The sequence below is a fragment of the Nannospalax galili genome, unplaced genomic scaffold (genome assembly GCF_000622305.1).
Source record: "Nannospalax galili isolate Female #2095 unplaced genomic scaffold, S.galili_v1.0 scaffold1454, whole genome shotgun sequence".
NCBI classification, from domain to species: domain Eukaryota; kingdom Metazoa; phylum Chordata; class Mammalia; order Rodentia; family Spalacidae; genus Nannospalax; species Nannospalax galili.
In genome coordinates, this window is record NW_008334056.1 from 56,562 (window position 1) to 81,559 (window position 24,998).

General features: G+C 40.9%; 3 protein-coding genes across 3 annotated transcripts in view; 2 read left to right on the plus strand and 1 right to left on the minus strand.

Moving 5' to 3' along the window:
- Nucleotides 1–24,998, minus strand: part of Ankub1 (ankyrin repeat and ubiquitin domain containing 1) — a 43,520-nt gene that overhangs the window by 12,419 nt on the left and 6,103 nt on the right. Inside the window, exon 3 of the mRNA XM_008828999.1 lies at nt 16,285–16,501. Coding sequence (XP_008827221.1) covers nt 16,285–16,501 — 217 coding nt within the window. The remainder of the gene's footprint in view (nt 1–16,284; nt 16,502–24,998) is intronic.
- Nucleotides 11,192–11,536, plus strand: LOC103730744 (39S ribosomal protein L14, mitochondrial-like; the record flags this gene model as incomplete). Its single annotated transcript, XM_008829012.1, has 1 exon — nt 11,192–11,536. A coding segment is annotated over one exon (345 nt), but the record flags the coding sequence as incomplete, so codon positions are not given.
- Dcaf16 (DDB1 and CUL4 associated factor 16) lies at nt 20,449–21,024 on the plus strand. The gene is given in 4 exon segments (XM_029561558.1): nt 20,449–20,599; nt 20,602–20,676; nt 20,679–20,777; nt 20,780–21,024. Coding segments are annotated over 4 exon segments (570 nt in total).

A 24,998-nucleotide genomic window follows, 5' to 3' on the forward strand; every position in this document is an offset into this window, starting at 1 on the left:
ATGAAAAAAAAAAAAAGAATGAAATCTTGACTGAATATTTAATGCAAATGTAGACCATTTTCAACATTTTTCAGAGTTAACCAGTTATTGCCAAATAGTTTCCTATAACTATGTAGTACAAAATGGTAGATGTATGTTTACTGCCATTTCAGAAACCATTGGAAATTCTGTCCTTAATCCCAAGCAAAATTCATTAAAAAATTTATGTGTGTGTGCACACGTGTGTGTTCCTGTGTGTGCACACATCGTGTTCCTGTGTGCGCACACATGTGTGTGTTCCTGTGTGTGCACACGTGTGTGCAGGCGCATGCATGGATATGGAGGCCAGATGTCAACATTAAGGGTCTTAATCTCTTTTCCACCTTATTTTTTGAGACAGGGTCTCTCACTGAACCCAAAACCGACCAATTCAGGCAGACTAGCTGGCTAGCAAGCCTGTAACTCCTCCTGTGGCCCAGTGCTGAGGTTAAAGACACACACCATTGCACATGGCTTCATTATGGGTACTAGGGATCTGAACCTGGACCCTCATGCTTGTGTGACAAGTACTTTGCTGACTAAACCATCTATTCAGTTTCCTATTTAATGTTTTTTTTTTTTTTTATTTCTTTTTTTAGGGGGGTGGGCAGTCAAGAGCTCCCTCTGTAGCTCTGCCTGGCTTGGAATTTGCCACACACAGACCAGGGTGGTCTCAGACTTGCGGTGATCTGCCTGTCTCTGCCTCCTGAGTACTAGGATTATAGGCATGTACCACCTTGCTTAGCTCATTTAACATTTTTTAAAATGAAAATCAGGCAACTCAAACAGAAGTTTTTAACAATCAAACATTCATCCTCACACACTACAATCCAAAGATATGTGAATTTAAAACTTGCATGAGGAGGAATTATGTCAGGAAACAAGACTTTATTTTCCATAAGTATAGACCATTATTTTTCTGATAGCACAGAACATATTGTATGCAGAGTAAGCGCACTGAAATTCATAACACTCTTAGTCTCAGAGCTCAGCTGGGGCATTTCAAGCAGCATTTACTGGTTTGGTGCCATGGCATGGCCATGCATCGTGTGCTCAGAACCAAGATCACCTCGAGGCTGCACAATGCAACACAGCAAACACTTCCAGAACCGCTCAGGTTCGTGACATTTGATTTTGAAATACTTTTGGTCTTTCTGTGTGCAGTAACCTTTCAGTGTTGCTGATTTTGGGGGAACCCCCTTGAAGTTACATTAGTTACCCCATACTGTGTTGCGATCCTTTTATGAAGGTAAGATCTAAATAACAATGTAGCATTGACAAGTGAGCCTCAGAAATGTTTAAGAATTCTGTTTCCTTGCCTGTCCCCACTAACCTGGCCCCATTTTAGGCTTGATGACTTCTCACCTATAGCTACTCAGAGAGTTCTCCACAGCCTCCCCTTCTCTTTGTTGACCTCTTTTGACTTCTTCCATATACTCTCCTGCTGATACTTTATGATACATCCCTGACATCATGCCCTCCCGAAAGCCTTTCCCACCTTCCACTTACCTCTCCGAATAGGTTAAGGGGCTTCTTGGCTCCCGTACATGCCCATATATGTATTGAAACCATCTGAGTATACATTGCTGTTTTACATTGACAGTTTACAAATACCAATAGAGCACTCTTTGAACCAAGCATCATGTTTTGTTCAGTCTGTGGGCCCTCACTTGCTATATCCATGGGTTGTAAGAAGTCCTTAAAGAGAATAGAGTTTGTTACACAGTAAGACAATGGGTTTTGTGTGCTTTAGGCGCTAAGGCACCTCTTGGGGCTACACCCTCTTGGGCCCCAGGACCTTACTCTAATGTCTTTCTACTGACAGGCTGCTTCTGCTTCTCCTGGCTTCTTTTCTGTCACAGCTTTGGCATGCAGGTAAAATTGATTTGCCATGACCCAACCCTATTTTATGGCATCTTTCATTTCTACTCCTACTCAGGACAGACTGCACATTTCATAACTCAAAGCTAATAATAATGAATAATAAATATATATATAATGCATGGACAGAAAGGTAAATACCAATTTGTCATTTGTGGGGGTCACAGTCAACACTCTGCTGATAAAAGACAGATTAATCAGAGAAAAAACAAGAAATTTGCTAAACACAGTTTTACATAATGCAAATCCTTCAGAAATAAAGACCCAAAGACCCTGGGAAAACTTTTTATGCTTAAGTTTGATGAAGAATGGACAGCCATGTAGAAATGTGGTCAGTGTGATTGGCCAAAATGCGTTTGATCTAATGGTAAAAGAATGAGGGGGTAGGATCCATCAAGACCTGTCTCTCCATATTCTTCTTGGCCTTACTGTATAACACTCCTTTCTGCCAGATGTAGGGTAGAACCTCTGGATGCCTCTTATGACCTACTATCAGGCAAGGCAGGTGACAGGTTTTCCTTATGGATGCCTTTTACACAGAAAGGGTACAGTAGTATTTCTAGGCTTTATGACTTGATTTGGAAGACAGGTTCAAGTTTCTAAGAGTTGCTTTGGAGAAAGAGGAATTCTGGGTCCTGTGACCCAGAAGATTGAAAGGCTGGGAAGTTCAGGGAAGATTGGAAGACTGGGAATGTCAGCTAGAAGGCAAGCATACATACTACCACTGGGCTTTATCCACAGCTTTCTGTCCTGTTCCAAGATTTTACAAGAAAACATGCTGGAAATAAGGCTCTTTGCAAGGCTGTGAGTTTGATCCTCAGTAACACACGCACACACACACACACACACACACACACACACACACACAGAGAGAGAGAGAGAGAGAGAGAAAGAGAGAGAGAGGAAGGATCATAGTGTTTTTCATGAATAACTAGTTTATAATTTACAACTCTAAGGGATCTAAGTGATAGGTAGAATTTTTCTCCTTCACAGCTGAATAATCTGGGGCACTGAGAGATCAAGTCGTTTTCCCAGGGTTTATATACTAGCAACTAGTGGAATTAGGAACTGAATTTGGCCCCTGTGCCCTTGTTGCTATCATCTGTGTTGTATTCATTTCCAAGTAAGACTCTAATCGGCTCATCTAGGATAATTGCTATTTCTGGAGAGCAAAGGATTGGCTACGTTTGATCTCTTCTTTTGACTTTTTAATTGAACATCATCTTCTACATACAGAACACTAGCAAAGAGCTCATCCCCAGCCTTTCCTCTTTCCCTCTGTACTACTGCAGTGATTAAGTTCAGGGTGATGTGAGATGCTACTTTGTACAAAGATGTACAGGTAAGCTGGTCCACACAACTCAGTTCCTACTACCAAGTCTATCACATTGATTCAAAGGTAACCAAACTGGTTAGTGGCAGGGGTGTGTGGGAAGTACACAGAGGGGAGAACTCTGTGCCTGTGACATTGGTTCAGGTATCTAGCCATTGCGTGTATTTTAGCTAATATTGCTAGATATTAAAGGATAAATTCAAATGTCCAAAGAATGTTCAAAGTAGCCACATAATCCCTATATAAATGTCCTTTGGGGGCTTGGGATACAGCTCAATAACAGAGTACTTGCCCAGCAAGCATGAGGCCCTGAGTTCTATCTCTAGTACTGGAAATAAATGAGGAAACAAAGTTATTTTGAGGGCCAAGTATGGTGGCACATGCCTTTAATTCCAGCACTTGGGAAGCAGATGCAGATAGATCTCTGAGATGGAGGCTGGCCTGGTATCCATAGAAAGTTCCAGGCCAGCTGGGCCTACAAGGAGACCCTGTCTCAAAAAGACCAAAAAAAAAGTTATTTTGTTAGTTTTAAGGAAAAACTGTCTTCGGGGACTAGCCTTTGTTATCTAGTTCAGGCCAATGAACTGAACAGGCAGTTCTCAAATGAATAAATACAAATGACCAAAAAAATCAAAGCACTTTAAAAGTGTTTAACATTCATAACTATCAGAGAAAGGCAAATTAAAACTGCTTGAACCCGTCAGAATGACTGTCATCAAGAAAACAAATGCTGTGGAGGATGCTGGGAACCAGGAGCCCTTATTTACAGTTGGTGCAGCCACTATGGACATCAGTGTGAAGGTTTCTCAAAAAATCACAAATAGAACTATGTGACCCAGCCATACCACTCCTGGACATACCCAAAGGATTCTATTTCCTACTACAGAGATACTTGCAAATCCATGTTTGTTGCTGCTCTCTTCACAGAAATGATGAAATGGAACCAGCCTAGATGTCCATCAACAGATGAATGGATCATGAAAATGTGGTACACATATACTATAGAATTTTATTTTGCCTTTTTGAGACAGGGTCTCCATGCCCTGAGATGTGCCACCATGCCCCACTATGAATTTTATATAGCCATACAGAAAAATGAAAGTATGAAAATGTTAGGAAAATGGAACTGAAAATCATTCCGTTCAAGGGTGGTACCCAGACTCAGAGAAATGCCACATGGTCTCTGTCATGTAGTTCATATTGTTTTTTATATTTATATGGGATTGTGGGCAGAGCTCATGAGTCAAGAAAGCAGCCCATTGTGTGGGGAAGTCCAAAGGAAGGGGGGTGTGGACAGCAATAGAACCCATGTGACATAGATAGAAAGAAGAGTACTGGGGACAGAAAAGTACAAGTGGGCAGGGCAATGGGAGAAGCAGGTGTGTGTGTAGAGAATCAATCGAAACTAAACACATGGACTGGAGAACTGCTGCAGCAGCTAAGAGCACTGGCTGCTAACAACAGCCACTCACATGGCAGCTCACAACCATCTGAAACTCCAGTACCAGGGGATCTGATGTCCTCTTCTGACTTCTGAGGGCATTGTATGACACAGGCACACTTACATTCTTGCAGGCTAAAAGATTTATACACACAAAATAAATAATTTTTAAAAACTAAGTATGTGGCCTGGAGAGCTGGTGCCACCATTAAAGACTCAAGCTCACAACCAAAAAAAAAAAGACAAATCTAAGTATGTATGAAAATGCCGTAAAGAAAGCTATTGCTTTGCATGCTAATTAGCAAATAAAAACAAAACAAATAAAAAGTTTAATTTTCATGAGTAGCACTGAACACAGAGACTTTTTAAAAAATTATTTATTTTTATTTTATGTGTATGCATCTATCACCTGCATGTAGGTAAGTGCACCCATGTTATGCAATGCCCGCAGAGGTCAGAAGAGGCTCTCAGATCTCCTGGGCCTGGAGTTACAGGCAGTTGTTAGCTACCATGTGGGTTCTGGGATTCAAACCCGGATCTTCTGCAAGAACAACTAGTGTTCTTAACCACTGAGCCATCTCTCCAGCCCCTGAACACAGAGACTTTAAATGTTGTTTCAAGTGCATTTATTTTATCTCCTAACCTAAATGATTTGCTGTTTTTATTTACTGTGAATATCACTGATGAGCAGTGGAAAGCTTTGGCCTAGGCTTATAGTCTAGACTCATTGACCCTCAGTAGCTGAGGCAGTTTTCTCTTGAAGGCCTAGCTGGGCTCCAGGAATGGGAAACAGTCTTAATTACAGAAGGAGGGACCTTGTAAAAGATTCCAGAGCAGCAGTTCAGAGATTCCGTGGGCCTGTGGTGACATTCCTGTCCATCCTGCTCAGAAGTGCCCAGACTCATCCTGTCCCCCGCCAGACCAATCCCCACTTTGGGCACCATGTCATGAGTGCTAGAACCCCACCCCACCTTGTTGGTTTTAGGACTGAAGAACCATCTCCAAGTTTCCCACTCTGCACCCCAGTCTCAGGGATAAAATCTGTTGTGTGTTTTCAGCATTTCCAGGGTCAGCAATCGGCTGGTCTGATTCCTGCTTCTGTGTCATTCATTCATTCATTCATTCATTCATTCATTCCTACAGAAATAGTAACAGCTCACCCCCACCCAGTCCCTGTTGGATTGCCCTGAGGGTCATCTTCTGCTTCCTTTCCTTATGATTACCAGTTGATGACACCTCTGCCTAGCCTAGGATTCCCACAAGCAGGACTTATTTGAGGCTAACTTTCTTCTACCAGATGTCTGATGGATGTTTTTTTCCAGCCCATCTGTCCTTTCCTGGCCTCAAGGTCTCATACAGCTAGTTCAATGCTTAATATCTGGTAGAGCAACATTCACTGAGCTTGTATTTTATTCTACATTAATATCCTGTCTGTTAGCAAATGTAGATGTTACAGTTTTCAATTCAGTCCCCTGTAGTAAAGCAATGTTAATTTCTCAAAGAACAAAGATAACAATTGATAGTTTTCTCTTAATGCTCAACTTCTAAATAGCCAAAGAATCTCTTAACAAGTTAGCAAGTTACTGGGGAGTCAATTCATTCTTTATGGTCTATAATGCTTTCTTTGTTGCACAATTTAATTCCTCCATAAGCTAAGGAAATCTGTTGGAAAACAGAAATTTATTTGAAAAATGATGCTGCTCTAGAAAACATCCCGATTTATCACTGAAAAGAGTAAAGCCAAGACTTGAACTTCAGACCCACGGGAGTGTTCTAATCCATTAACTTTAGATTCTTTTCATTTTTAAGGAGACATACAAAATGATATGAGCTTTGCAAACCTGCACCTGACTAATCTCCACTTGCAAACTGCTCCACCATTACCTAGAGCACAGCAGAAAGCAGAGGTGAGCGACAGTGTGGCTCTGGATGCCTGATTCATATGGAGGAGTTCAACATCTGCCTACCTAATTTGGGCCTTTTCTTCCTGTGGAAAGCATTTCTTTGGTTTGGGCTTCCAAACGAAAAAAAAAGAGAAGTAAACATTGATCAGCACTTAAAGGGCATCAGTAAAAGCATTGTCAGTAAAAACTGTTGGAAAGAACCCAATTGTGGGTATGATTACTGTTTAACTGACAGTATGACCTCAATGAGGTCACTTAACCTTTAAGTCTTGGTCAGAAGAAAGCACTGGATTCCCTGGAACTGGAGTTACAGATGGTTGTTAGCCACCATGTGAGTGCTGGGAACTGAACCTGGATCCTCTACAAGGGCAGCCAGTGTCTTTTAACTGCTGACCCATCTCTCCACCCCTAAGTTGGTTTCTTAAAAAAATAAATACAATAGGGGCTGGAGAGCTGGCTCAGAGGTTAAGAGCACTGGCTGCTCTTGTCGAAGACATGGGTTCAGTTCCCAGAACCCACATAGCAGCTAACAACCATCCTGACTCCAGTTCCAGGGGATCCAACACTCTCTTCTGACCTCCTCGGTCATGACATAGGTGCATGACATAGGTGCACTTACATACATGTGGGCATATACTCATACACATAAAATTAAAAAATATTAAAAAAAAAACCAAAAATCCCAAACAAAAAAACTTTAAAAAACGAGTGAGGCATTTACAATGAAAACTGCTAACTGCTATAAGGCCATAAGGAAGAAAGTCTTCATTCATTTATTCTTTTGTTAGGCGTATCTTGTTCCAGAAAGGATTAATGCCAGTTTGCCAGTTTATAGGTATACATAAAATGTTGACAGGATAATAAGCAGAGAAATGTACATAAGTGTGTGTGTGTGTGTGTGTGTGTGTGTGTTAAATCTCTGTGACATACCATTTAGTTTCAAAAAACAAAATTATCAATGTTAAGATATTTAACCTGATATATTTTTGATAAATTAGTTACTAAGTGCTCTATCACCAAAAATTTTTATTCCCCAATTTCTTTTCTCAATACTTTTCCTAGGATATATTAATTATAAATAGTAATGGGTGTCTCTGACATTTTCATATATGTGTACAATGTATTTTGATTATATCATATGCTCTCTTGTCTGCCATCAATTCCCACTGTCTCTCCCCTCTTCCTAACTCTTCTACTTTCATGCCATTAAAAATATTTAGGTAATTATTAGTGACCCAGTAAGTTTCATTAGGGTTGCTTACAGGAGCATGAGTGAGGGGTTATTTAAATGGACATATTCCCCATGATTACATCACTAAGAAAATGTCTCTTTCTTCCCCCAGGAACCATAAACTAGCTATAGATCCTCGAAAAGAGGTGGGGCCTCACAACCTTCCTTCTCCGTGACAGGATGTTTATGGAGTTTATATTGCACAGGCCTTGTGCAGATAATCACAGATGTTCAGCATTCAAGAACACAGTGGTCATGTCCTACCCAGAAGTCAGCATTCCACAATATTCTGCCCTGTTCTCTGGCTTTTACATTCTTTCTGCCTTCTCTTCTGCGTTGCTCCCTGAACCTTGGAGGGGGTGATATAGATGTCCTATTTATGGATGAGCATTCAACAGTCATTTCTTGTCATTATGGTGACTAATTAGGGATCCCTGCAGTAGGAGCTGCTCACTGCACAAAGAAGCTTCTCTGGCCAAAGCTGACCGAGACATTAACCCATGGGCATACACATAATTATTTAGAAGGCAATTTGATGGGCATTTCATGTCCATTCAGCAAAACAGTGGTAGCCTTTGACCTCTCCAGCCACGGACTTTTGAGCAGGTTTATACTGCCAGATACAAATTCTCTCATGTGGTGCAGGCCTCAAATCTGATCAGAAAGTGGTTGGTAAACCCTATAACAGACATGCCATTGTTGCACCAATGGGCACGTCTTGCCTAGTCATTCAGTAGTGTAACACACAGGGACCACAACTGATTGATACTATTGATGGCAATTCTCCCCCAGCATCCTGCATTGCACCTGGCACTATGAGGGATCGACAGCAGAGAAGAAGCTTCTAGCTCAGTTTCAGCTTGATTTTTCAATGTCCTGTGACCAGAACATGTGAGGCTTTCAGCAATAGGGTCTTAAAATCTAGCTCTGGTGGACAAACAAGCAGCAGTGGCATTGCCTATAATGTCTTGAGGGTCTCCGGGGACTCCCTGTCCAACAACGCATAGGGAGGCAGCCAGATTAACTTTCTGGTTACAAGGTTAAATAAAGGTCATCTGTCCAGAGCATGTCCATATTGAAAACATCATTTCCACATATTTGACACAGTTCCTTCCTTCCTTTTTTTCTTTTCTTTTCTTTTCTTTCTTTTTCTTTTTCTTTTTTTTTTTTTTTTTTTTTTCTATGTAGCCCTGGCTGGCCAGGAAGCACTCACTATGTAGAGCAGGCTGGCCTGGAATTTACAGAGCTCGCTTCTCCCCTCCCCCTTTCCTCCCCTCGTTAAAAGTATACTTTTTTTGTTCCTTCCTTTTTAAGATAGGATCTCACTATGTAACCTTGGCTGGCCTGGAACTCACAGAGATCCATCTGCCTCTGCCTCCCAAGTGCTAGATTAAAGGTCTATACCATCATACCTGGCCCCTACACATTTTTTTATTCATTCATCTGTTGATAGCTACCTAGGTAGTTTTCATCTCCCATCTTTTCTGCTTAAGATTATTTTGGCTATTGTGGGTCTTTTGTGCTTCCATATGAATTTTAGGCTTTTTTTTCTGGTTCTTTGAAGAATAGCATTGGAATTTTGATGGAGATTGTGTTGAATCTGTAGATCACTTTTGATAATATAACCATTTCATAATATCACTTTGCTGATCCATGACCATGGATGGTCTTTCTATCTTCTAGTATCTACTTTCTTTTTAGGGCCCTAAAGTTTTCATTGCAGAGGGCTTTCACCTCCTTGGTTAGATTTATTACTAGGTAGTTTACTTTTTTTTTTCCTTTTGTGTTGTTTTTCTGGTAGTCTAATTTTTTTTAAACTTTTTTAAAAAATAGTATTTTTAAAAAATTTTATGTATATGCATGTAAGTAAGTGCACCTGTATCATGCAATGCCTGTGGAGGTCAGAAGAGGCTGTTGGATCCCCTGGGACTGGAGTTTCAGACAGTTGTTAGCTGCCATGTGGGTGCTGTGATTTGAACCTGGGTCTTCTGCAAGAACAACCACTGAGCCATCTCTCCAGCCCCCCAGTTTAATTTTGTAAAAGCTATGGGGAATGGTATTTTTTTCTGATTTCCTTGTCAGTGAGTTCATTAGTCAAATATATGAAGGCTACTGGTTTTTGTATATTGACTTTGTATCTTGCTATTTTGTTGCAAGTTTATATCAAGTTGAAGAGTTTTCTGGTGGGGTCTTTAGAGTCTTAAGTATAAGATTATGTCATCAGCAAATACGGATACTATGATTTCTTTTTTTCCCTATTTTTGTCCATTTTCTTTCTCTTACTGAACTGGTGAAGACTTCAGGCACATATTGAATGAGCGGAAAGTGGGCACCTTTGTCCTGTTCCTGACTTTGGAAGAAATGTGTTGCCTTCAACTACTGTTACAAAATACTCTGACCAATACCAACTTGCGGAGGAAAGGATTTATTTGGTTTATATCTCCCAGGTCACAGTTTATCACTGAGGGAGCCCAAGGAAGGAACTCAGGGCCGGAAGCTGGAGGCAGGAGTTGAAGCACAGACCACGGAGGAATGTTGCTTACTGGCTTGTTCCCCTGGCCCGTGCTCAACCTGCCTTCTAATACAGTACGGAACCACATGTCCAGGGGCAGGACCACTCAAAGTGGGCTGAGCCCTCCCACATCACTCAACAATCAAGAAAATACTCCACAGACATGGCCACAGGCCAGTCCAAATGGAGGAAATTCCCCAGTTGAGACTCCTTCAATCTAGGTGTGTCAAGTTGACAAAAAAACTATTCAGCACAATTGATCCCTTGTCAACTTGATACAAATACATCACTAGTAAACCACAAACGTTCCATTTCTTGCTACCAAGATATGATATTAACATTAATGTTACAACATAAGACAGTACAACTTTAAAAGTTCCACAGTTCTTCAAAATCCAAACACTTTAAGAGTTCAAAGCCCCTTTTAAAAGTCTCTTAACTGTGAACTCCCGTAAAATCCAAAAAAGTACTGTCTTATTTCAAAAGGTAAGAATCAGGCACACCTAAGCTTCTTCAGCCCCAGCTAACCAGAAACCACAGGTTCTCAGTCCAAAGTATCATACAAACGGCCCTCATAGTCTCCACCTCCCTTTGAAGCCTCACAAGCCAGACCTCCATTGTCTACACCCCTTTCAACATAACTGTTTTAAGATCCACAGCAACAGCTCACCAAACTCAAAGCACTCAATGGCTTTGTTTCCAGCCCAAAGTTCTAAACACTCCTATAATCCTCCCAAAAACAACTGGGTCAGGTCTGTCACAGGAAAACCCCATGATCCTGATACCAATTTCTGCTCTAGTTTGCCTTCAATTGCTGTGACAAAACACTCTGACCAATACCAACTTTGGGAGGAAAGGGTTTATTTGACTTACATCTCGGATGTGTGTGGTGGACAACAGTGCCCTGGGGAACACTCCATACCGTTGTCCTCCTCGGTGCATCCATGTCTATAACAAGAATGGGCTGGGCAAGGTGGGCGACCAGATCCTGCTGGCTATCAAGGGTCAGAAGAAGAAGGCTCTCATCGTGGGGCATCACATGTCTGGCCCCCAAATGACCCCCAGGTTTAACTCCAACAACGTGGTCCTCATTGAGGACAATGGGAACCCTGTAGGGACCCGAATTAAAATACCTATCCCCAGCAGCCTGCGCCGGAGGGACGGCGAATACTCCAAAGTGCTTGCCATCGCTCAGAACTTGGGTGAACACAGCTAGACTTGGGCCACAGGGACTCAGTGAGCCAAGCTCCAAGGACGAGACCTGCTGGGAGGGATCCAGGGCTGCACAGCCACTCCCTCCCTCTGGAACAGTGTCCTGGGACAGAATAAATGTCTTAATGCAAAAAAAAAAAGAGGTGGGGGGCCCAAGGTAGGAACTCAGGGCACAAACCTGGAGGCAGGAGCTGAAATACAGGCCATGGAGGAGCACTGCTTACTGGCTTGCTCCCCTGGCCTCTGCTCAACCTGTTTTCTTGTACAATACAACAGAGTTTGACAGAGTTGACAAGTTGACAAGAAAATCTATCCAGCACAAAATGATTTCCAGTTTGTCCCCATTTAGTATGATATTGGCTATAGGTTTGTCTTACATAACCTTTTTTATGTTGAGGTACATTTCTTCAGGGCTTTTATCAGGAGGGATGTTAACTTTGTCAAAGGACTTTTCTGTGTCTATTGAGATGAGCATGTGATTTCTGTCCGTGTTTATTTATGTGTTATTTTACATTTATTGAGTTGTTTATGTTGAACCATCCTTGCATCCCTAGAATGAAATCAACTTGAAAATAATGTATGATCTTTTTAATGTGTCTTAAAAAAAGATTTATTTTAGCTTTAATGAATATATATGTGTGTGTCTGTGTGGAGGTATGTGCACATGTGAGTGTGGGTGCCCATCGAGAACAGGAGAGGGTACTGGATCCCCTGGAGCTGGAGTTATAGGCAGTTGTGAGTGCTGGGTGCTGGGACATTGGGTGCTAGGAATTGAGCTTGGATCCCCTGCAAGAGCAATATGTGCTCTTAATTGCTGAGCCATGTCTCCAGTCCCTTAATGTGCCCTTGTGTATGTGTTTATGTGTGCCTGTGTGTTTGTGTGTGTGCACATGTGCATGCAAGTATGCATTCATGTTTATGTAAGTGGAGGCCAGAGGTTGATCTCAGGTGTCTTCCTCAGCTGCCCTCCACTTATTTTTTTGAGGCAGGGTCTCTTAGTGAACCTGTAGCTCACTGATTCAGGAAGTTTGAACAGCAAGCTCCAGGGATCTGCCTGTCTACGCCTCTCTAGTACTGGGGTTGTAGATATATGCTACTGTACCTGGCTTTTACATGGATGCTGGGGATTCAGATTCAAGACCTTGTGCTAGCATAGCAAATACTTTAGGGGCTAAACTATCTTCCCAGTTCCTTTATTTATTTATTTATTTATTTATTTATTTATTTATTATTTATTTGGTCTTTTTGAGACAGGGTCTCCCTTTAACCCCAGCTGGCTTGGAACTCTCTATATAGACCAGGCTGGCCTTGAGCTCACAGAGATCCACCTGCCTCTGCCTCCTGAGTGTTGGGATTAGAGGCATGTGCCACCATGCCTGGCTCTGTTTACAATAATTTTACTGGGAATTTTTATGCCCTCATTCTTCAGGGAAATTGAAGTATAATTTTTTTGTTGTTGTTGCAACTTTAACTAGTATTGGTATCAGAGTAAAGCTAGGTTTGTAGAATGAATTACTTCCTTTTAAAGTTTTTTTCTTAAATTCAGCATGACTTTCTGTTTCTTTTTCTCATGTTTCTGTCTGTCTCATTACTATACAATGAGTCAATATGGGGATCATTAACACTGTCAGTTAGCAGATAGTCCTATTTCCAGGTTCTCCTCATTCCTACCCATTTTTCGTAGCACGTACACTTATGACATGTGTGCTGTTTCGGAATGGAGGAGCCTGCACTCTGTCACGTCACTGGGGGCTTCCTCAGTCTGTGCTCACTGTGTTTCACTGTGTTGTCAGTAAAGTTCCTTCATTCTTTAGAGAAATCTCTTATTTTCAGTCACTCCATCTTTATAGGACTGTGGCTTGAATTCTCCTCCTGGGCTGGAAGCCTGAAATGTCTTCCATTCTTCCTCTCAGATGATCCCCAGTCTGCATCTTTGTGTGCTCTGTTCACATGCTCACATTCTCCTGAATGCCTTCTTGTGAGCCCTTCAGCCTCCATCCACCTGGCTTAGTGGATAACTGAAGGTATACCCATGCCTCTTTCCTACCACGTTAGTGTAAATGCCTAGGGTATAGAAGCAGTTTTATATACTTCTGAATGAGCTGCTGGTATGTACAGTGACTAATTGAGATGCTTATATCTTTGGTTTTCAACCTGGATTGAACTTTTTTATGTTTCATGGCTTTTAGAGAATGATCCAAAGTTCAACTCCAGATAGCAACAGAGGTGGTTCATTGAGTGGAGAGTGGAGAGTGGAGAGGTAGAGTCCAGAAGAGAATGCTGGACAAGGATTCCTTCACTCCCTGGTTAAAAGAAGGTGGGCTGACTGCTTTGGGAATGCTAGTTATGTTCCAGGAACAGTAGGAAGCTGAAGTCCCATTCCCTTATTTCCTTTGTGAGCCTACAGCTTCAGTTCTGATAAAAGATGGGGACAATAATTGATATCAGAGTTTTTTTAGACCTTCATTTTCAAACAACATGAAAAATTATTGCTGAGCAAGTGCAAGATCTTGGAGAAGTATCAGTAAGTGCAGACTCTGCAGTTATAGAAAACAAAACTGTTTTCCTAAAGCATGCCTACAGAGCCCTGTAGATATGTTAGGATAACTCGAATTCCATTGCAACAAATACAACACACAGTCTCTACGAGATGTACTCATTTCCAGCAAGGAATCATTCACCTTAAGTGATAATCTCTCTAAGGTCTGAGTCATTTTCTAGTACAGTTAAAATAAACCTTCTATCTTGTCTTATTGGTTAACCATAGCACATATGAGCTGGGTGTGTACAGTATTTAAAGAGAGACTGTAATCTCTCTATTGAGTAAATTTAAGTCAGCTAAGGCAGCTTTTCATCCTTACAGTATCAATATCACACTGTTTTGTTTTAACTGGAAACATTTTAAAATGAGATGATACAAAGCAAATTTCAGAATAATATATATTTAATTTTAATGCTACCTGCATTAAAAAATAAGAGTATGTACTTAAACTTCTGCATATGCTTGAAATATATGTTGCAAGAAAAAAGATGAAATCATCTTAGTTTTGCCCATCCATCCTGAGGATATTAGCAAATGGGGCTGGAGATATGGCCTAGCAGTTAAGAGCACTGGCTGTTCTTGCAGAGAACCAGGGTTCAAATCCCAGCACCCAGATCACGGCCAACAACCATCGGTAACTCCAGTTCCAGGGGATCCGACACCCTCTTCCCATCTCTGTGGGCATTGCAGGACATGGGTGCACTTACATACATGCAGGCAGTACATTCATATACATAAAATAAAAATGATAATTTTTTTTTAAAAAAAGAGTAAGTATGGTGGAGAGACAGCTCAGTGATTAAGAGCTTTTGCTGTTCTTGCAGAGGTCTGGAGTTCAGTCCCTAGAACCCACATCAGGTGACTCCCAACCACTTGTAACTCTAGCCCTCTTTTGGCCTCTATGGGCAGCTAGACACATGTGCACATATACACATGCAGACACAGACACATATATGGATATTTTTTAGATAAACAAAGAGGGACTGGGTTGGGCATGGTGGCACGCCTTTAATCCCAGGACTCAGGAGGCAGAAGCAGGCGGATCTCTGTGAGTTCAAGGCCAGCCTGATCTACATAGTGAGTTCTAGGCCAGCTGGGGCTACAGGGAAACCCTGTCTCAAAAAAAGAAGAAGGAGGAGAAGAAGAAGAAGGAGGAGGAGGAGGAGAAGAAGAAGGAGAAGAAGAAGGGAGGAGGACTATGATGACAAGGATGAGGAGCAGGATGAGGAGCAGGAGGAGGGGGAGGAGGAGGAGGAACAGGAGGAACAGGAGGAGGAGGAGGAGGAAGAGGAGGAGGAACAGGAGGAGGAAGAGGAGGAGGAGGAACAGGAGGAGCAGGAAAGGTGGTTGAATGGTTAAGAACACTGACTGCTCTTGCAGAGGACCTGGGTTCAGTTCCCACACCCATGGCAGCTAACAACCACAACTTCAGTTCCAGAATCTGATGTTTCTGCAGGCATTACACAGATGTGGTATATTTACATCATGCAGGTAAAGCACTCATACACACAAAATAAAAATAAATAAAATATTTTAAAGAAAGAATAAGCCGAGCTACAAGATCTTCCTTATTTCTAATCTACAGACCCAGACACTAAAGCAAACTATTGATAATTTATACCTTTGGTGCTTTTATAGAGATTCTAGTTTAACAACAACTTTATTTGTTGTGGCTTAATTTGTAAGCACCTTTGAATTTAAATCTTTAAAAGTTTTTTAAATTATTATTTTTATTTTATGTGTATGCATATATTGCCTGCCTGTATGTAAGTGAACCTGTGTCTTGTAATGCATGACGAGGACAGAAGAAACCATCAGATCCCCTGGGACTGGAGTTACAGACAGTTGTTAGCTGCCATGTGGATGCTAGGATCCAAACCCGGGTCTTCAGCAAAAACAGCCAGTGTTCTTAACTGCTGAGCCATCTCTCCAGCCCTGATTTTAAATCTTGATAGTAATCATGGTTGCCTATAGTGAGGGAGGGGACTGAATGTTTGGAGGACCAAGAAGCCAGGAAAACTTAGCACTATACATCTTTTTATACCTCTGGTATTTATACCATGTAATGTATCAACTATTTTAAGGTAAATAAGACTAAAATCTGAATTTTAAAAATCTAGGTTTCTATTTTCTCTTGAAAAGCTGCAAAACCTGGTGTCAAGGAGGCCTGGTGCTGAGTGGCAGCTGACATGAAGTGTGGTGAGCAGTACCGATATCAGTCTGGTAGTCCGCAAGGGTATTGCAGTCGTACATCTCCAGTCCCTTCGGTGTCCGCAGGCAGTAGACACTGATGGGGAAGCCACATCTAAGAGTTACCAGTGTTCTCAGATCAGACACCTTTTTTCCAAGAATAGATGTGTTCTCCATTATTGGCATGGTCTCTTGGGTTACAGCATTGAACACATAAAGAGTAGGCATGTCTTCTTTCTAAGGGAGAAAAGGGACATACTCACTGCCTGAAGTTGGTGAGGGTCACCTGTTTCAGAGGGTACTCTGAGCACGTCTAGCTCCTGTGACATATGTGCATGCAAAGGGCGAAAATAAAGCCAGTTTCCTTCTGTGATGTTTTGCTCCCTTCCTGAGGAAATGACAGAACCCTGGCTTTGAGGGAAGGGAGACTGCAGGGCTCTGAGACAGTCCACAGGCCAAGATACACGAGAGGAGTGCTGGCAGTTTGTACCATGCTTTGCCTTCAGAGGCGTTAGTGAAGGAAAACAGTCCTCCATTGGGTTGTGCTTTCATGTGGAGATACTGCGGGTCCTAAACCTTTGGGAAATTAAAAAAAAATTCTTTCTGAGGTTAACTTTGGAGATAACAGACCTGAGGGATGGAGGGACATCTTTCTTACTGCTGCGTGCGCTTGTTGGTTTGGGTTGCCTTTTTATAATGCAGTAACCACTTATGTTTACTTATGCTATTTAAGTAGGGAAATACTACGTACAGGTGTTTTTAAAAGTCCCCTGTTTTCCTTTTGTTTTGTAATCCAAATAGGAAAGGGGGTAGAACTGAGACATTTGAAATACAGATGGAAAGTTTGGAGAAAATGTTAAGCCTGTTAACAATAATGTAATCAAGCCAAACCCGAACTAAAACACGGAGCACGTTTTCATCCTCACACACAAAGCTGAGAGAAGAGGAAGTGAAGTGAAGCTAATACAGGAAGGAGGTGGACGTCACAGATGGATGCCTTTCAGTGTCTAACAAAAAGTAAAACTGGCCTCACCTCCTCTTTAGTGGATTAAGAACACCAACAGTTTTCTTCAGTGGTCTGTGTCGGGTGGGCAGATGCAAGCACGCAGCACTGCCCCAGAATGCCCATCACTGGGGACTTTTTCAGGATTACCTGGTCTCCAGATCCTTCATGTGCCCCTCAGGCACTCCAGCCTGTTACACCTTGCCTCGAGTGCAATCATAGCACTTGAGAGGTTGGGAGGCCAAAACAGGAGGATCAGAAGTTCAAGATCAGTGTCCGCTTCTGTTCTAGTTTGCCTTGGGGTTGAAAGGGTTTATTGGCTTACATCTCCTGGGTCACAGTTCATCACTTAGGGAGCCCAAGGAACGAACTCAGGGAAGGAACCTGGAAACAGGAGCTGAAGCACAGGCCATGGAGGAACGCTGCTTACTGGTGGCTTGCTAACCTGACCTGTCCTCAACCTGCTTTCTTATACAACACAGGCCTACCTGCCCAGGGGTGGCACCACCCACAGTGGGCTGAGCCCTTCTACATCACTCAACATCTGGAACGTTTTACCCTGTAAGTAAATCATGAATATTGATAATATTCCAGGCCCATTTCTTTTATAATGTATCAATAAAATAGTTTTCATTATGCTATTTTAACTACCTGTCTATTATGGTATAAGCCTTGTGTTTTGTGTGGTAGTTTGAATTCTTATGAGGTACAGTGGTTAGAGAGACTCCTGCACTTGGTTGTATGAAGAGGGAGTAGATAGATGCCAATGAATAGTAACTTGCTAACTGTAACCATGCAAATGAAGCACCTGTCTATAAAACAAGGCATTTCTCTGTAAGAGGAGGATTGCTCTGCCTCCATACCTGATATTCCTCCTCAAGGACTCTGAGTCAAGACAGGCTGGCTGGTACACTCAAGAAAGTCAGATGCTGTTAGATAAACAACACCATACACAAATAATTGTTGGACACATATAAGGTTAAATTTTTCCCTTTGGAAACAAACCAAGACACCCTGGTGGGGAGCACGCTGAAATATCTTACTTTTGTCTTTTTTATTTATTATTTTAACTTTATGTGTAGGAGTATATTGCCTGCACGTGTGTAAGTGCACCTGTGTTGTGTAGTGCCCACGGAGGTTAGAAGAGGGCGTCGGAACTGGACTTAGGATGGTTGTTAGCTGCCATGTGGGTTCTGGGAACCGAACCCTGGTTGTTTGCAAGAGCAGCCAATATTCTTAACTGCTGAGCCATCTCTCCAGCCCCATATCTTATTTTTCAATAGCAAAAAAAAAATTTCATTCTATTTCAAGATCATCATTTCATTTTTTGTCTTCAAAAAATAGACGCAAACTTACCAAAAATAATGTGTACATTAGCAATAAAGTAGAACTCTTTTTCTTAAAAAACAAACAGAACAAACGAGGATGATGCAAATTTGAATTCTGCCGTCATTTTCCCTCAAGTTCTGCTTTTTATATTTGCTATTTTGGAAATAAGCAGAAACGGAATAAGCTGAAACTTGCCCCACCTATTCCACAGTAAACCACAAGGGGAAGTTGTGTCTGGTTTTGTTAACTGAATGAATTCCAGTTGAGAAATGTTTGTAAACACCTCATCTGTACAGTAACCGTCCTAGAAAGGTTAAATTTGAATTCTGGGCCAACCATATTTTTTCCGTAATTTCTTTGCCTTTTAGAAAAATAGCCAATTTTTTATAGGTGTTTTTATTTGTAAAAAAAAAAGATTTCATTTTATTAATTTATCTTTCTTTTACAAATTTATGATTGTATAGAACTCAAAATTTTCTTATTACATTTATTTATTTATGTGTGTGAGTGTGTGTGAGTGTGTGTGTGTGTGTGTGTGTGTGTGTGCATGCGTGCTTGTGAATACACACGGTGTGTGTGGAGGTCAGAGGACAACTTGCAGAAGTTGGTTCTCTCCTTTTGCCATATGGATCCCAGGGCTAGAACTCAGGTGGTCAGGCTTGGCAGCAAGTACTTTTGCCTGCTGAGCCATCTTGCCAGCCTCTTATTTGATTTTTTTTTTTAAAGTGGGCACTCAAGGGCTTGACCAGAAGTGGTGTTGTCAAGGAGCTGGTGTGGAGCTGCCATGGGACATGAGAGATTGGGCTTTGTGGTGCTTGGTGTAGTGGGCTGCAACCCCCAAGCATGAGTCCAGGCTGGGGGCTCAGATCCAGGGCCTTGTTCATGCTAGGCAAGCTTTCTAGCACTGAATTACATGTCTAGCCCATGAAGCTGCTGTCTTTTTTAAACAGTTGAGGCTACCTTTCCAGATAGGCCAACTGCCGAGTCATCAGTTTCCAACAGTATTACACCACCTATGGGAAACTTCGGATCTTTGAACACCTGAGATCATTGATAATACTAGATCAAAACCACTGCACAAAAGTAGCTCCACCAGCGGACACGGCAGCTGCCAAGTTTCTTTGTATTGCCAAGTAGATAGCTATCAACTGCCAACAAAGTCACTTGCACAAAGTAAAGATAGCATCACTACCCATGGAAACTATACTATGAGAATCAGTTTGCAAGGGCTGGAGAGATGGCTCAGTGGTTAAGAGCACTGACTGCTCTTGCAGAGGACCCGGGTTCAATTCCCAGCACCCACATAGTGGCTACGAACCGTCCTTGACTCCAGTTCCAGGGGAATCCGAAGCCCTCTTCTGACCTCTGAGGCATTGCACGACATGGGTGCACTCACATACATGCAGGCAATACACTCATACACATAAAATGAAAAAAAAAAAAGAATTAGTTTGCTTAGATGAGGACTCTCCTCTTTTTGAGTAACTAGATTTGAAGGAAATTCTCTGACCTGGGCCAGTGGTGATTAACACTTTCATATGCTGAACTGGTTCTGAGGACTAATATCTTCTTTGTAAGTGGAGAATACACAGCATAACCGTGAAGAATGTCAAGGCGTGGTCCTGAAGCATGCCTTGTACGTGTGATGGACTAAGAGACAAATAACCCTAGTGAAGAGATTTTTTTTCATTTTTATTTTTATTTCCCAGTATTATACAACTGTGTTCTGCCTTAAATTCTGACTTTTTTCCTGGCTCCCTATTATTTTATTTTAATGGGTCCAGAATTGCCTCTCCTGATAGCTTAAGAATCAGAAAGTGAAGGAGGAGGCGGAGGGGGTGGTGGTGGGGAGATGATCTACCTAAACGATAGCTTTAGAGAATGGGATTCCTCTGAAGAATGCACCTGGGTGCTCAACCTAACCCCCTTTGAGAGTCTTGCCTGGCATGGTAAGAGCCTTTAAAAATATTCTATAACTTGGAAACCTCTAGATCCCAGTTCCTGGTTTATTATGCCAAACTCTTAGACCTGAGCAACCCAGTCCATTTACCTCAAGAGACAGGTCTAAGACTCTCTCATTGTTTTCGTATCCCCAATTTGAATGGGGTCCTGAATGGCCCTCTCTGGCCTCTTGTGGGGTCCCACCTTTTCCAAAGCCTCTTGTAAGCTGCAGCCAGTACTGTAGGATTATGCTACTCTACACAGAGCACTGAAGTTTGCCACCAAACAGTTAAGCCTGAACTTTGAGTAGAGCCAGTCCCACACACGAATTTGTAAAACATACCCTAATTCCCGTGTTTCTGGCAGTTGCTATGGCTGATTGACAAAGACAGTTAAAGAAACAACATGCAGTGACCCCTTCAACACTACTTACTTCCACACTGATTTTCAGAAGGCAGTTAACAAACTCCCAATTGCTTCACTATAAAAATCAGTCTTTCTTCTGATGTTCCTGGTGTTGCTTATTAAGAAAAGGGCACAAAATTAATCACTACACAACCTGTACCTGGGAAACTAATGCCTTCTCAACCAAACAGTTCCATGCCCTGACAAGCAAAAGCATTACCTGGTACTACCAAGGATCCTGTCATTCCAGCTATAGAAAATGTACGCTTTGAGCAGGCCCTCAGTGGTTAAATTGAGAATTGTAATGAGTTAGTAAAAAGGACCATATTTTTAAAAATTAAGTTGACTTTGCTTACACTTTGTCCTTACATACCCCAGTTCACTCTGCCTACCTGAATATTCTTTAAATAGATAGCTGATCATTAATGGGAGGGAAGAATTAGGCCACCACCCCTTTTGTTACTTAACTACATTTGAAAATGTGGGGCTCAGCTATCAGAAAGCAAGAAATTAGTTACTGCCAATAAAATCTTCCCGAACATGGTCTTCTCACACGTTTATTTCTGGGGAGGTAGTTGAATTAACAAAGAATAGATGACTTACATATGTCACCCTTTGAGGGTTCTTATTTCCTGTGGAGAGTGTATTTTGAAGCCTAGCCTACCTACTTCAAGCCTAATAAAAGTACTGCAATTATTTCATGAACATTCTATATCATAGGCTCCCACTGGGCTGTCTCTGGCTAAACTGACCTATAAGATCACCCCCTGTGTTTAAACAGACTTCTAGTCTGTAAGGATATGGCTCCTAAATCTTGGTACCAAGACTTTTTTCAAGAGCAAATAAAATATATTCCAAATAATGAAAAGGACCAACCTTTTTTTTTTTTTTTTTTTGGTTTTTTTTGAGACAGGGTCTCCTTGTAGCCCCAGCTGTCCTGGAACTCACTATGTAGACCAGGCTGGCCTTGAACTCACAAAGATCCACCTGCTTCTGCCTCTCAAGTGCTGGGATTAAAGGCGTGCACCATCATACCTGGCTAAGGACCAACTTTTTACCAGAACTATTGTTTTTGGTATTAACTGCTAAATGGTTAAAATATTTTATCTGTGTAACATTTCCTGGAGCAGAAATGTTTGTACTTCCCACATCCATTAAAATCATTTCAGGAAACCTCAAATTTTAAAGAAATTTTACAGGAAATCACATCATAAATCTGAAATTAAGAATTTTATTAACTTATCTACTTTTCTAAGTAGATAAGGTTTACATTTTCTGGTTGAATGAGGAAGGTATATACCCTTATAAATGTGTCTTGCTATATTTGTCTAAATGAATCAAAACACAGATATCAATATGCAGAAAATGCATGGGACTATTAAGTCTCTTTATATATTATATTTTAAAATAAAGAATAAAGCTCTACATGTGATCCCAATAACTAAATGGAATTAGAAAAGAAACTGTTAAAAGTATATTATCTTCATTTTAGTTTTTCTTTTTCATATTCTCCATAATTAAGTGCAGAAATTGAAACAGTGATGGAGTAATGAATTCTGTAAAAGTATAGCAAATTTTAGGAGAACAGACTGTTGAACCTTAGTTGTCCTGTCTTAAGGATGAAGGAGGGAATTGTAATAAGTAAAGGGGAAAAATGTTATGGGAAATCCTTGACTTCAGACCATATTATACAGTTAGTGTGTGTAACTGAATGTATCAGAAACTTTTTTTGTCTTTTTTTTTTTTTTTGAGCCAGGGTCCCCCTATACCCCCAGCTGTCCTAAAACTCACAAAATAGCCCAGGCTGCCTTTGAACTCACAGAGATCCGCCTGCCTCTGCCTCCCGAGTGCTGGGACTAAAGGTGTGTGCCACCATGCTGGCAGAAACTTTTTCTATCTATGAAAAATTTTTTTAATGTTAAAAGAAACTGTTTCTCTTTTTTAGGGGAGGTTGGGTTAGTGGAGGGAAAGGAGGAGGTAAAGATCTGAAAATTAACATGTTAGTGTTTATGTAGCCATGGAATGTTCTTTTCTTTCTGTGTGTATAAAAGTGCAAGTTAGGATCTAAATACAATGTTTCATGTGAAATTTAGCCTATTCCACATGCAAACAATTACAAATTTATCATTTTCCATGTGCAATATAGAAACAGAACATGATTCCAAGGGCCAATTTCATGATCATACGTGCACACACACACACACACAAATCAACAAACTAAAAAAAATGTATTACATTTGAGGGGAAAATTTTCATCATGTTAATTAGTAGAGGTGATAAACATTACCATTGAAATCTACCCAATGACGTTATAGACGTACACAGGCGCCAAGGATCCAAGTGCAACTGATTATGACTAGTAATAATCAGATACATACAGATTAGAGATGCATGCTCAAACATCTCAGTGTTAGTAGCAAAAAGAATGAGTCTTTCTGCAAGGAACAACATATTCTAAAATGAAATGGAGATTTTTTTTTAAATCATCTACATAGTGAATTCTAGGCCAGTTGTATCTATAGGGAGACTCTGTCCCAACTGTGAACTTAAAATTTTACAGCCACTTTTGAAAGAGAAGTATCCTTGCTCTGGAATGTGTTACTGAATATGTTAAAGATGTAATAAAATACTTCTTCTAATCGTTTAGTTATTAAATTTAAAAAAATTTAAAAAAAGAATCAAAATATGAAAAAAAGCAAAAAAAAAAAAAACAGTGCTGGGGATTGAACTGTCTTTGTACAACAAGCAACTTTATCACTTTATCAATCACCTATCTTTCCAGCCCCTAAATTGTACATTTTAAAGCATATATAAACATGTTTTCAGGTACAAAAATATTTTCAGAATTCAAAAATCCACATGTATGTTCCAGATTTTGGAATTTATACATTGGCAATGCCTTTTAAAGTGTAAAATGTAAAATGTGTATTTTCAGTGAGTTTTAGATCTATTAAGATAGCACAGTTTTCCAGCTCATCTGACAGACATCTGCTCGTTGTACCCAATCTCTCCTTGTAAAGCAGCTTCTCAAGAGCATTCCATTGCCTGGTGGGGAGTCTAATTATAGAACATAACTTTGTATTTAGAGTAGATCACCTAAATATTTACCTAAGATCTTTCCCTCTTGTCACACAAGCAATACTTTGTAAACTACACAAAAAATATAAGCACAATAAAGAAACCAAGCACCTTGGTCTTATTTCATGAAACGTATTTACTTGTCGCTTTAAAAAGAAAAACTCAGGGCTGGAGAGATGGCTTAGCGGTTAAGAACACCGACTGTTCTTGCAGAAGACCCGGGTTCAAATCCCAGCACCCACATGGCAGCTAACAACTGTCTGTAACTCCAGTTCCAAGGGATCTGACACCCTCTTCTGTCCTCTGCAGGCATTGCACAGCACAAGTGCACTTACCTACATGCAGGCAATACACGCATACACATAAAATAAAAATAATAAAAAACAAACAAACAAAAAGAACTGCTCAGCCTGGTCTACATAGTGAGTTCCAGGACAGCTGGGGCTCCAGGGAGACCCTGTCTCAAAAAGACCAAAAAGAAAAAAGAAAAACTGCTTACTTGATAAGCTTTTGAACTTTGCAAAGACTTCTGGTTTTTATCATATTTCTAAATTATATAAAAGTAAATTAAAAGATTTTAGTTTTGTTAGAGTCTTGGAAAGTAGAACTAACATGCACACAGCAACATAAGTAAACATCATTAAAGAACAAGGGCATCACTTGAATTTGTACATATTTAGTTATGTAATGAAGTGACAACATGCTTGGAAAGCAGTCTGTGGTCACCTGAGATAAGTCTCAGGGTGCTCTTCAAGGCATGGGACTTTTTTTGTTTGTTTGTTTGTTTTTGAGACAGGGTCTCCCTATAGCCCCAGATGGCCTGGAACTCAACTATGTAGAGTCTGGTTCTCACAGAGATCAACCTGCCTCTGCCTCCTAAGTGCTGGGATTAGAGGTATGTGCCACCACGCCTGGGCATGGGATTTTTTTAATGAAGACTTTTGGCATTGCGAACCCATTTTTCACTGCTATCATTAT